The sequence below is a fragment of the Dama dama genome, chromosome 10, assembly GCF_033118175.1.
Source record: "Dama dama isolate Ldn47 chromosome 10, ASM3311817v1, whole genome shotgun sequence".
In the NCBI taxonomy this organism is placed as follows: Eukaryota; Metazoa; Chordata; class Mammalia; order Artiodactyla; family Cervidae; genus Dama; species Dama dama.
In genome coordinates, this window is record NC_083690.1 from 37,554,360 (window position 1) to 37,568,031 (window position 13,672).

The window sequence follows — 13,672 nt, forward strand, 5'->3', positions numbered from 1 at the left end:
TACAGTTGCATTTTTATTACCTCCACATTCTGAAGCAGTTCATGACCACCAGAGTGCTTTGAGAACAGTTTCTTTTACAATTAAAGCATTTCTTCAAGAAAAAAGCAATCGTTCCTTCCATAGCCAAGAAGCAGTCTCCCATCCCTCCCCTCCTGCGGGAACAGCCCCGGTGGGAACCCCACCCAGTACCCTAGAAACTCAGCAAAGCGGCCCTCAGCCTCCCCGACCCGCTGCTTCAGCAGCTGGGCCGAGGGCAGCGCACTCCTCACAGGTCATATGATCTTGAGGTCCTTCAGGGCGGACTCCAGACTCTGGGAGGAGACAAGCAGGACAGACAGACTGGTTCTCAGCTGTCCTGCAGACACCCTACCGCCACCCACAGGGACCTGGCGCTGGACACAACCTGGCCTTTGGGGTCAGGCGACCTGGGTTTGCATCCCAGCCCTGAAGGAAGGTGCTGCAGAGGGTGCCAAGGGGTCCTCACCCCACTGAGGGACCCTTCTGCAGGGACGAGGGGCTGGAGTGTCCAGGTGGCTGCCAGGGAGGTGGGGGTTAGGGGGCCCGCCCTGGGGACCTGGGGGGAGGCAGGGGTGGAGGGCAGGCTCACCTTCACGTCCCAGATGCTCATGCCACCGTCCATGCCGGTGGTGCAAAACTGCGAGCACTTGGCCTTTCCCCCGCTGAGCACCGAGATCTGGCTGCAAAGAGGAGGAGGGCTTTACAGATCCCACCCTGCCCTCCAGGAGCCCCCTAACTAATGGGGGAGCCCGCTCTGGTGAGGTGTGTGCACCCAGCCGGGAAGGATCACAGGGGATGGGGCTCCCGAGTGTACTCTAGGGGCAAGCACCAGCCTGTGTGCAAGGGACACAGGACGGCGTGGGCAGGGGGCGTGTGCAGGGGGTCAATGACAACATGGTGCGATGGGGAGAAAAAGCAAAAGGTGGGGCTGGGAGGAGGCAGGGCTAGTTCTGGAGAGCCTTGGAAGACCGGCAAAGTGGTCTGGTCTGAAGATGCTGGACCCGGCGGCCACAAGAGGGCTTACGACAAGGGTCAAAGCCTGGCCGCGTTCTCCCTCTCATCTGCCACGGGGCGGACACCCGCGGCTGGCAGGATTCGGGGTCTCTCACTCCGATCCTACCCAAGCTCCTCGAGGAGACCGCTGCCACGCTCTCCGTTCCGCGCCCGGCCAGGTTCTAGCCCCAAAGCTGCTCCAGCTCGGGCCCCGCCCGCTAGCAGTCTGCGGGTCGCTGCCACCCCGCCCCACCCCCACCCAGATCCACAGACCCGGCCCTGCGACGGTCCCACACCGTCCCCCCTCAGGGGCCCCGCCCGTACCTGACGCTGTTTTTGTGCAGCGAGTCCAGGCCGGCGCCCGCCGCCGCGCTGCCCTCCGAGCTCGCCTTCTTGTCGAGGTTCTGGAAGCGCTCGCGGGCCGTAAGGCCGCGCTGCGAGCTCTGCTTGGGCACGTCCAGCCGCCCACCGAAGCTCAGCTTCCCCGCGGCTCTGTCGTAGGTGAAGAGCACCGGGAAGCAGTCGTGGCCCTGCGGCGAGAGGGGCAGGGTGGGGTGCCATTGGAGCGCTGGCTAGCGCAGGCGCAGCGCCCCCATTTTCCTCTGGGGGAACCCCAGGCCCCGGGGGAGGTGCAAGGCCAAGGCAACTCCGGCCACCAATCCAGGGGGTGCCGGAGGCAGGGCGTGGGTGTAGCGGCAGGCAGCCATGCCCGCTCAGGGACCCCGGGTATAGTAACAGGGGCCAGAAGTTGGGGCTGAGCACCTAGGAGCGGCCCCCTCCGCCCGCAAGGGTCGAGAAAGCGGGTCTGGGACTCCCCTGGGAGCCCAGCGCCCCGGCCCATCCAGACAGTCACATGTGCTCTGGGAGAGACACACTGCTGGACCCTTCCTTCCCTGGGCAGAGTGGGCCTGATCCCCGCGGGACCCCAGTGAGTTTGCTGAGGCCTGAAGAGAGACGTGACAGAGCTGGGCAGGAGGGAGGGAAGGAGTGGCACCTTTCTGGACGCAGGTAGGACCCCCCACCCACCCCCACCCACCACAAGCACCCATCCTTTAAGGGCGGTGTGGCCCTGTCATTTCCATCAGCCAATACGACATAAAAGCAGAAAGGTCTGGGCCAGGGCATAGCTCCCCACTTCCCCTGTCTCCAGATGGGAGACACAGCCCCACTCCCAGCACCCAGACCGAACAAAATGAGCAAGAAACAAACATTTCCCGTGTTAAGCCACTGGGGATTTTTTGTTGTTAGCGCAGTGTAACCCCACCCATTCCGACCAGTAGAGCTATGGATGGATGGATGGGGGATGGGGGAGGAAAGGCATGAGCAGGGACAAACTGAGGACTGCCTGGGCATCTTGGGGCCACTCGGAGACCTGCTGTCACCAGCCCCTGCTCCCGGCCCCCTCCTTACCGCTGCCACCAGACTGTTCTCCGTGATGAAGGTTACGGCCAGCAGCGGCAGCGTTTCAGAGGCCAGAGTCGCGACGCTGAGAGAGAGAGCGCGATGTCAGCCACGCCGGCCCCTGGTTCTCGGTGCCGGGGCGGACCCCCACTCGGCTGACCCGTACTCACGCCATCTTCTTGTCAGCATCTGCCAGGCACACGGTGCTGTCGTGGCTGACCCATGCCACACGGCTGCCGCTGTCCGAGAAGCAGACGCCGTGCACCCAGCCGCAGCTACTGCTGGACTCGAACATCAGCTCCCCAAACGGCATCTTGGATCCCCACGGGGTGGGTGCTGGCCGCTCCTCCACCTCCTTGATGTAGGCTGAGAAGATCCTGCCAGGAGAGGCAGAAAGGGGGTGGGTGGGCATCTGGGAGGGACGCGAGAAGGGACCCCCCTCTCCCAAACTGGCCTGGTGAGGCCAGAGCACCTTGCTGAGTTTGTGGGTACCAAGGCTAGCTTTTTATGACCTGCGTCTTCATGCTTGGGTAAGTCTGGGCCTGAGTGCCCACTTGTACAATGGAGCGGGGCCAGGAGGCCTCCGAGCTCCAAGTCCTGGGAGCTCTCAGGACCTTATCTGCTCTGTGCCCGGGGCCTCTGGTGTCTGCTGTAGCCTCACTGCCCAGGGGCGATTCAGAAATGCAGGCCGTCTTGCCTGGAGCTGGGAGCTAGAGGCCTTGGGAGACTCAGGAGTGCTGGGCCCAAAGTGAGAAACAGCCAATAGCAGTTAGAGTCTCTATGTTCCAGGTCTTAAGATAATGAGGCAGAGACTGTCCCAGCCTCAGTCATTTATACCTCAGTGTGAATAAAAACACCCACTCTTTTTCCCTCAGATGGAAATCAGGAAGCTGAAGGGGTGGGAGGTTCTAATGAGGACAGCAGGGCCTAGAAAAGAGATCCTGCTGACATTAAAAAGTGGCAAGGCGTATGTCCTTCTAAGACTCCCCACAGGCCAGAGAGAGGATTCAAGAACGATCCTTCAAAAAGCAAACCCTCACGGAAGCTGGACTGAGGCCCCAGGTCACCCTGCTGGCCGTAGAGCTGGTCTGGAAGGCGGGGCTCTTGGGACAGGGCTCCCCCTGCCACCCTCCGACCCCCGATGAATCCTGTGTTGACGGCAGGGCACCCCCCCTCACCGGCATTTGAAGTCGCAGGAGCCGGCGGCCAGGAGCACGTTGTTGGGGTGCCAGTCCAGGCTGAGGACGGTGGAGCGGATGGGCTTCTTGATGTGCTTGCACACCCACCTGGACACAGCGGTGGTCACACAGGTGTGCAGGGAGAGAGGGACAGACAGGTGAGTGCCCTCGGACCTCAGCGCGTCGGGCTCCAGGCTCCCACTGGGCCCTGCAGACCGCAGAGGTCCCTGGAGGGAAGGGCCTGGGCCAGCTGGGTCCCTCCCTGGATGGGAGCGCCGCCCCTGGTCTCCTTTCAACCTCGCAACTACCCTGGGGCCGCCGGGTAAGGAGAAGGCACGAGGCTGCTCACTGGTCAGGGTGGGACCTGAACTCGAGTTTCTCGGACTCCAGTCCGAGCTCCTGCCCGGCCTCTGCCCTCAGCGACCCCGGGGAGAAGGTCGTGACGTGGCTGGAGCTTGTGAGTGGGCCCTGGAGTGTGATGGCTGTTGCTGTGGGCGGTGATTTGCCTCAGGGCCTTTGTTGTAAGGTGGGCATGGCAGCGGGGCTTCCCTTATAGCTCAGTCGGTAAAGAATCTACCTGCAGTGCAGGAGACCTGAGTTCAATCCCTGGGTCAGGAAGAACCCCTGGAGAAGGAAATGGCAACCCACTCCAGTGTTCTTGCCTGGAGAATCCCATGGATAGAGGAGCCCAGCAGGTTATAGTCCATGGGGTTGCCAGAGTTGGACACGACTTAGCGACTAAACCACCATCACCAGCAGGGATGGCAGCAGACGCCCAGTCCAGGGGGCCGCGGGGGGTGGGGCGTGGGGGGGTCATTGCGTACGTGGGCAGGGCTTAGTGTGATGCCCGCAGAAGCAGCCCTGGCGTGGCTCGTGCCCTTATTACTAGAGGGGAGCTGGGGGAGGGCCGGGGGCTGTGCAGAGAGCCCCTCGCCTCACTTCCAAGGGCCAGAAAGGACACCCTTCTCAGGTCCTGTGAACAGGGGTCCTGACTCCCCGCCCAGTGGCTTTCTGGGACCCTCCTGTCCCACCACCTGTTGGTCTGCAGCCCCCGGTCCCTCGTAACCCACGCTGAGCCCGCCCGGGCACCCACCAGTCATTTTCCTGCTCAAAATAGCAGATGGAGATGACACGGGAGCCACTGCCCACAGCGAACTTGTTCTCCTTGGGGGCCCAGCGCACGCAGCGAGCAGCGCGGTTGATGCGCAGGATGACCAGCGTGGGCTTCCACGTGCGGCCCTTCAGCGTCCACACGTAGGCGTTGCGGTCTGTGCCGCAGGTCACGATGCGGTTACTCTCGGGGGCCCAGTCGATGCCTGCGGGGTGGGAGGAGGGACTAGGCTGAAGCCATCCAAGCACAGTTGGCTCGACAGTGTCCACAGAGGAGGGGCTTCGAGGTCACAATCAGGATTGATCGGGGTGCTACTAGAGCTCATCGGGGGTGTTACAGCTCTCTCAGCTATCAGCAAACACATTGGAAGGCCAAGCCAAGAGACAAAAATAGAAATGGGTCCCTGGTAACACTGATATGCTCGATCAAGCCTTTCCTGAAGCCCTCAAACATCTGTGTTTTTCAGAAACGTGAACCCATCTATGTAACTGCTTTATAACTTAAGCCAGTCTGAATCAGGGTTCTGTTGTCAAGGCTTGCAGCCCAAACTCTCCTACCTAACACGGTGAGTAGGGGGACGGCCTGGCCCTGCCCTGCCCTGCCGTCTCTCAGGAGGGTGAGCCCAGCCAGCCCGATGCGCCTGTCACCCGTGCCCCGCCGTCTCTCAGGAGGGTGAGCCCAGCCAGCCCGACGCACCTGTCACCTGCCCGTTGTGCTCCTTGAGTTCGTGCACCTGGACCCACTTGTTCCCGCTCTTCTCGTAGATGTGCACCTCGTGGTTGTTGGGGCAGATGGCGATCTCTGCAGGAGACGGGCCGATGTGCTCAGGTGCCCCTTCCCCCCGAGTCCCCCCCTTCACGGGCCACCTGGGCAGTACCCTGTCGTTTGTTCCTGGCCTCTCATCCTCTGCCTCAGACACCTCCCCAGGGCTTGGCCACTCCTCACCTGTGCCCACCACCCCCAACATCCCTAAGGCAGTCTTGCGAGCTCTCCCTGCCTCCCCCTGCTACCAGGATGCATCCAGGGTTTCTGGGCTGCCCCTGATGACCCCAGGCTCTGCCACCTTGGGGTCGCTGCACCCGCCCCGGCCTTTGCATGCTGACTTCCCTCACTTCCCTTGGGTCTCTCTGCAAACATCACCTTCCCCGAAAGGCCTCATGGGCCACCCTTTCTAAGCCAGCCCCCAGCTCCATCGCTTTCCCCTCACCCTGCCTGTTCCCTCGGAGCTCATTTCACTGCAGGCTGCATTTCCCACCCCCCCGGCCCTCACGAGCAGAGGACAGGCCACCCACCCGGCGCCCACAGTAGTGCCCAGCACAGGCGGGGCTGCCCTCTGGCCTCCAGCCCTCAAGGCCCGTGCGCCTGGCTGCCCTGCGTGGGATCCCTTCTCTCCTGACACTCAAGATCTCAGGGTCCCGGTCGAAGCAGGGGCACAGCTGGCAGAGGGGGGTCTCGGGCACTCACGGGTACGGTCCTTGTTCCAGGCGTGGCAGCTGATGGGCTCCACCAGGAAGCTGTGATAGGCCATGGCTGCTTGGCTCCTGTGTCCAAGACAGGGAGGGAACGCAGGTCAGCACCCCTTCTGGCCTCAAGGGAGGGTGTCATCACCCCTGCCTCAGTTTCCCCATGGGTGGAGCGCCGTCCCCCTCCAGGAGCGCACCAGGCCTGCTGGCCTTCACACGTGCTATCTTCCCTCTGCAGGGAAGGTCAAGCCTGATGGTCCTGGGAGGCCAGTTCCGTGTGCTCATCCTCTCCGTGCCGCCAAACACCCCCTCCCCGTTCTGTCCAGCAAACTCCTACTCATCCAGAAAGACCCAAAGTGGACTTCCTCGAACCCCTTCTCCCCCCGCCTCAGCCTCCCAGAGGCACAGGGAGCCCAGGGTGGAGCCAGCCACACTGCTTGCCAGCTGTGTGACCCCGGCACGTCATGCACCCTCTCTGAACCTCAGTTTCCACATCTGCAAAATGGAAATAGGAATCCTGCCCTCCCCCGCCTCCCCAGAGATCTAAGAGGGTGAAATAAGACCACACACCAGGCCTGGCACATAGTAGGTGTTCATGAAACGGCAGCTCTTGGCTAGGATGGATGTGCTGGCCCTCCATGTGCTTCCCCTGCGTAGGGTGGGCCTCCTGGCTGGACCAGGGGCTGATCCCGGGCGCACGTGCCTCAGGCGTTCACACCAGCTGTTCCCTCAGCCTTCGAGGCTCTTACCCCAGATGCCCACACGGCTCCCGCCCTCCCCACTGCCATTCGAGTCTGCGTCCAACGCCACTTTCTGAGCCAGGCTGCCGCCCACTCCAGCCCCAGACTCCCTCAGCTCAGTTCAGTCCAGTCCCTCAGTTGTGTCCGACTCTTTGCGAACCCCAGGGACTGCAGTATGCCAGGCTTCCCTGTCCATCACCAGCTCCCAGGAGTTTACTCAAACCCATGTCCACTGCATCAGTGATGCCATCCAACCACCTCACCCTCTGTCCTCCCCTTCTCCTCCCGCCTTCACTCATTCCCAGCATCAGGGTCTTTTCAAATGAGTTAGTTCTTCACATCAGGTGGCCAAAGTATTTGAGTTTCAGCTTCAGCATCAGTCCTTCCAATGAACACCCAGGACTGATGTCCTTTAGGATGGACTGGTTGGATCTCCTTGCTGTCCAAGGGACTCTCAAGTCCCTCATTTTCCCCTCAGATAATCCTACTGAGCACAGGTTACATTGTCCTCATTTATTCTGCTATGTCTTTTTTCCCCCTGCTGGAATCTAACTCGCTTGATGGAGACATATACTTCTGACCATCTTGTTCACATTTCTATCCCCGGTGCCTAAATGCTTGGCACATAGTAAGTGCTCGATAAATATTTGATGAACACAGTTGTTTACTGCCATTAGCGTCCAGCCTGAGTAAGTTATTTTTTTAAATGTTAAAAAAAAAAAAAGGCCAAGCAACATTTCCTGAGCGCTCTGCACTCACCAGCTCTAAGCCCTCCTGTATTCTTGACTTGAGCCCCAGATGACGGCGGTAGGGGTGGTAGTTTGGCAGGGAGGCCACCTGCCCAGACCTGCAGCACCCCCCACTCCCCCCATGCCTCTGGATGTCCCCAGGCCTTCGGCCACCTCCCCCATCTGACCGGGAGGTTTGTGGCCCAAGGCTGGGCCCTGGGAAGGCCACTTCTCAGCCCAGGCCTGAGCCCTGATGGCCCTGGCTGCCAGGGGTGCTGCTGGAACCCTGGGGTCTCTCTCTGCCCCCAGCGGGGGTCTCAGCCAAGACACCTGAGGGAGGAACAGTGCTGAGTTGGGGTCCATCGAGCTGCTGTGTCCCCCACTGTGCTGCTGGGGACTCGTGCTCAGTGACAACAAACCCCACTTTAATTTACAGCAGGAAGTCCTGCAAGTTTCCCGGGGCGGCCCTGGCCAGGCACGCACAGGCGCACAGACAGGACTGCGCGGGGCCCGCCTGGTCCCGCAGCCCAGACCCAGTGGGTCCTCGGGCAGCCTTTGCTAAGAAAGAAAATGGACACTCACAGCCAGGCCTGAGGCCACACACGTTCGTGTGTGGTCAGCCTTGCACACGCATGACTGCTCCCACACACACATGTGTGCTCAGCCTTGCACACTCACACATAGCTCCCAGGGCGGCTGCCTCCCCAGCCTCTGTCTCCTTATAAGGCCTCTTTGTGTAAAGCAAAGGCCCCGGAAGTGGTGCCTGGGAGCACAGGCCTGGGTCAGCAAGCCGGATGGGGTTTCCCCAGCGCTTCCGCTGCCTCCGGGCTGGCAGGCAGGGGTCATCTGTGTCTACACCGCAGATGCCAAGACACAGGGTGGGTGCACCAGGCCTGTCCACTAAGCTGTGCTTATCTGACCCCCTTTCCCCTAGGTCACCAGTGGCGGTGGGGGGTTTTAAGGCCAGATGCCCACTTCCAAACGCCAGCAGGGTTCTTGGCTCCTGACTCCAGGGAAGGCTGATCATCCCCCAGCCCTTCACCCTAGGTGGCCCAGAAGGAAAGAAGCCTTATGGCTGCAGCCCCAGGGGTCCTGGACCCTAGACTCAGCAGGAGCAGAACCTGACTTCCCAGTTCTGTCCCAGTCCCGCTGTGTGGCCGGCCACCTCTGCACCATGTGGGCCCTTGGTGACAGTGTCCAGACCTGGGGGCCGGACTCTTAACAGTCTGTCTAGTGACATTTCAGGGTTTCAGACTATGAAGATGGAGAGGTTGGGTCTGCAGAGGACAAATAACACAGCTGAGAGGACTCGAGGAGCCCTGGCCATTAGTTTCCTGGGACCCAAAATTTCTCAACATGAGAGAGAGGTATGGTACACAGTGGGACAGGCAGGTTCAGAGCACACCTATCAGTCAATCACACTTTAGTATAAATTCAGATAGAAATACTCCCTAGTCTACTAACCCACACCTTAAAGGGGGGAGGGGGTGAAGCTGAAAGGAGTGGGAGAGAGGAAGACAGACGTGTTTCCCCTTTTTCATAACTTCTGCAAAGCAGTTGAAGCCAGCAGGGCCTCCCAACCCCCACATGTTACAATTGAGGAAGTGGGAGCCTAGGGAGGGGTGTGGCTTCTCCAGCCACTGTAGCCTTGAGGCTCAGCCTCCTGGTTCCTGGATCAGGGGATCATTCCGCGTGATCAGGCTCAAGAAAGCAGCCTTCACACCAGGCCACCCAGCCATAGGAACTGTGCCTTAATCATTCCCAGGGAAGTCTCCGCCCTGCCAAGAGGCTGGGGGTGGGTGCCACTGCCCGCCAGTCACCCCACTGAGGAAAGTGCCCTGGGGGCTGCTCCGCCCAAGGGCGTGGACAGGGCAATGCTGCAGTGCTGCCTTCCGGTGGAGACTAAGGCAGGATGAGGCCCCGGGGACCACATGTGACCCTGTGACCCTGCCTCTGAGCCAGCTCTGTGGCCCCACTTGCTTGTCCAGGACAGAGAGAGAGGAGGGGGCCCTGGGGATGGCGTTGCAACTGGGAGCCATGACTAGTGCTCCGTGCCCCCATCACCCTGGAAACAGTGAGTCTGGGGGAGCACGGCCAAACCCCAACAGACTCCCCCCACTCCACCCCTACCCCACTGGCTCCAAGCTGCCCGCTACCAACCTGGAGCCGGGATCTTTCTGTGCTCCAGGGAGCACTTCCCCGTGTCTGGCACACAGTGGTGCTCAGGATGAATGGATGTGGGAATCACCCAGGGCTGGGGTTTGAGGGTACAGAGAAGGGACAGCAGCATGATGGCTGGAGGAGCTTTGGGTGTCCAGGCACGGGGTGCCAAGGACCACATACTAGGTGGGGGAACATAAGCTCAATGGGCACAGGGGTATTTGTTTTGTTCATAAGTGCTTCCCCAGTACCAATTAGAGTGCCCGGCACATAGTAGATGCTCCGCAAATATTCTTTGACTGTGACTGCATGAATGAATCACATCTATCTTATGTATATTCCTTACAGACCAGTCCTATTATTTCACTGATACATATATGCAACTTGTAAATATTTACTGGGGAGTATGTGCTCAAGATCTTTTCCTGATAGGGTCCAGGATCAGAAAAGCTTGGAGATCTTCCATTTAAAAGGTCCTCTGTGAGGATTTGGGGAGAATACAGCTCCCTTCTAAAGCAAAGCAAACCAGATGAAGCTCCCAACTGCTCAGCCAAGGGTCTCGGGCCTCACGCCTCTTCCTTACACTCTGGGTTCACATTCTGACTCTCTCGATGCTGACTGGGTGCCCTCTGCCAATGTTTCCCCCACATCTCTATCCAGAAAAGGCTGGGGCTGGACGAGGCACTGGCTGTAGGTTCTTTCTTGCTTTCAGAGAAACTTTGCCAGCCCGGCCTTTTCTGCATCCAGAGGTTTGGCTGCATTTGAGGCTAAACTAGGCAGGAGCTGCCTGGAGCAAAGAACTCTGCTCTGCAGACACTCGGGGAAGTCCCCACCCAGCTCAGCCACTCCAGGGAGCTGCCAGCAAGCCATTTTGCACTCGTGCTGAGCTGTTACTTAACTTCCTGTTGTGTGTAGAACAACCCTGGTCACCCCAACAGACCAACCAATCCCTCCTCCCCAACTTCACTGCTGAGGTCTTACAAGCCAGGCAAAGTCAAGTCAAGAAAGACAAGTGAAAATCATCCTAAGGCACCATAAAGCATCAGCTAAAATAATACAGACTAAGCAAAACCCCCAAACACATAAAACTCAATGCTGGCAAGACAGTGGGGAAATTCTCATTTGTTGCTAATTTGTTCAGTCTTCCTGAAGGGCAGTGTGATAACAGCCAATTCCAATCAACCAGGTGGGAAAAAACAGAACAAAATAACATAAACAGGAACTTACAAATTGCCAACATTTTTTTGTGGCATAAATTCATTTTGATGCTAAAAAATACAGCCACTGACTTTTTTTTTTTTTTTAAAGCAAACATGCTCATAATAACTCTCTTTATAATGGTGACGGGATAGAAAAATGCAGATGACTACAAACATGGAAAGAGAAACAGTGAACACGTTGGGATAAGACGTATGTGGGTTATATACACATACATAATTAACTAATTTGCTTGGCATCTTTAAATGCCCAGAATTTACCCAGGACTTTGACATACATTCTCTTTTATGCCCTAAAAGAAACCCAAGAACTCTTCTGGTGTTTGTTTTAACCTTCATGTTGCTGAGTAGGAAACAGATGCAGATGAAAACCAAACTGTGCACCAAGTCACCCACCTCCTAAAATGGCAGAGTTTGGGATTCGACCCTAAATCTCAGAGGTGATAAATGTACAGGCGGGCTCTTATAATAAAAGCAAGGACAATAGAAGCGCACATTTAGCCCGTGTGTGCCTGGCACGCTGCCAAGTGTCTTACACACATGATCACATGTAAGCCTCCCAGCTTGAAAGTTCCTCATTTTCCAGGTAAGCAAAGTTGGGGCCCAGGGAGGTTAGGCGGCTTGCTAAGGTCAGTGGCCAGTGAAGGAAGACGCTGGCGCTCTTAGCAGCTTCTGGTCTGGAAGACCTTGCCAGGCCAGGGTGCTCTTAACCACGGAGGAGCACTGCCCGCCTCGCGGGAGGGGCCCGGGGACAGCCCAGAAGAAACGGAGAGCCTCCAGCTCCGCGTCTGCACCGGGCTCGCTAAGGCTGCTTCAAGCCAGTAAACCTCTGTGTCACCGTCGCTGCCCCGAGGTCCCGGCCCTGCCCCAGTCCGGGCCGCGGTCCCTGGGCCGCCGGCGAGGGAGGGGCCGCTCGGAACGCGCCGGTCCAGCGCCCGCGAGCTCTGGAGGTCCGCCTTCCGGAACCGGGCAACCCCTCCCCGGATCGGACCCCTTCGACCTGGCCCCGGGGTCGGGGGCTGGCTGGGGGCCGGGAGAGAAGGAGGGAGGGAGGAGGGGCGAGGCGGGCGGGGGCGCCAGCTCATTTCCCCGCTGGAGGAACCCGGAAGACTGGAAGGTGGAGGGGAAGTGACTGGGCGTGGGGGCCCTCCGGCTCGAAATAACGGGGGACACCGACGGCCGGGCAGAGTCGGGGTGGGGAGACGGGAGAGGGGGGAGGCCGAGAGGGCCGGGCGGGGAGGTGGCCGGGCGGGGAGGTGGACGCGCGAGCCCGCGCGCCCCGAAGGCCCGGAGTGCGGGGAGCGCCGCGGCTCCCTTGCCCGGAGGAGGTCGCCCGCCCGCCAGCCCCCGTGCCCCGCGCGCGTCCCCTCACGTCCAGGGGGGCCCTCAGTGCCCCCTTCTCGTCCCCGAGCTCCCCGCGCCCCCCATCTCCTGGCGACCCCCCGCAACGTCCTCCCCAGCTGCGCGCCCCCCCCGCGCGCTCCCCTCGACCCCCCTCCCGGGCCGCCCCCGCGCCCCCTCACCTCGGGGCGCCGCGGCCGCGGACTCTGGGCAGTCGACGCGCCGAACCGGCTCTGGGCGCCGCGCCGCGCGGCCACCTCCTCGTGGGCGGGGGCGGGGCCTCCGGGCTCAGCCCCGCGGGGCCGGGGCGGGGCCGGTCGGCGGGCGGGGAGCCCCGGGCCCGCCCACGCTCCCGGCCTGGGGCCGTGCCCTCCCGGGCCGCCCGGAAGGCGCGCGCCCCTCTCCGCGTGTCGGGCGGGGAGCTTGAGGTTCGGCGAGGGGCGCGCGTCTCTGTCGGCCTCGGGACCCCTCTCAGCGGGGACCAGACCTCCGTCCGCGAGCGGATGCCGCTGGTCGCCGCATGTGCCCGGGGGTGGGGGTGGGGGGTGGGCAATCAGGGGGAGTCCGGACCCCCGGCCAGCCTCCGGGGTCCTCACGTCAAAATGGGGGCGCCGCCCTCGGCTGGCCCACCCCTCCCAGGACCCACTTCCTGACCCTCTTTCCACCGCAGACCGCTTCCCGTCCTTAAGTTACAGCTGACTCGCCGCCGCCTTGATGTGGTGGGTCTTGGCCCAGGTGGTCCAGGGAGGTCTCTCCATCCCTGCCCCCTGCCTCATCAGTGGGGATGACCGGCAGGTGGCCCTTCCCCCAGGGTTCCGCTTAGCTGGTCAGCCACACACTAAGTAACATGGGGGATGGTGTGGGGTCCCAGGAGGTCCCGGGCCAGGCACCCACGCTGTCCTGTCTCCCAGCTTTGACCCTTGCTGTTCTTTCTGCCTGGAACATTGTCACGCCCTGTCTGCATCTGACCCACTTACCTTTATCTTGCAGGACAGGTGTCAGTGTTTCTTAGGTCACTTTGTCCCTGACCCCCTCAACAGGGTCCTGGGCTCACCAGTCCCAGCTCCCATTACACAATCCCAACCTGCGGGTGGCCGGGAGGAAGAAATGTGTCCAAAGGTGAGGAGCACTTTAAGGGGCGCACACAGGGTGCTCAGTAAACTCTAGCTCCTTCCTGGCTCTGGGCAGACACTGAGGGGCTGTTAGCAGGACCCCCCGCCACTACCACATCCAGCCGTGGCAAATCTAAGTGATGGCTTTAGTTAGAAAAAAGTTTCAAGTGGTCTGTACCAGCTACCCTCACCTCGCATGAGGACAAGTGC

The 13,672-nt window shown here is 60.4% G+C and overlaps 1 protein-coding gene across 1 annotated transcript; it reads right to left on the reverse strand.

Annotated features, from left to right (window-relative positions):
• On the reverse strand, positions 1–12,632 carry ARPC1B (actin related protein 2/3 complex subunit 1B). The gene is made up of 10 exons (XM_061153664.1): positions 12,533–12,632; positions 6,166–6,242; positions 5,398–5,502; positions 4,684–4,906; positions 3,591–3,698; positions 2,583–2,789; positions 2,422–2,497; positions 1,336–1,541; positions 608–698; positions 1–311 (listed from the first exon to the last, which is right to left on the reverse strand). Exons 2-10 carry the CDS (start codon positions 6,227–6,229, stop codon positions 273–275), a joined length of 1,119 nt encoding a protein of 372 aa, XP_061009647.1. The 5' UTR covers positions 6,230–6,242; positions 12,533–12,632; the 3' UTR covers positions 1–272.
• Positions 12,633–13,672: the final 1,040 nt, after the last annotated feature.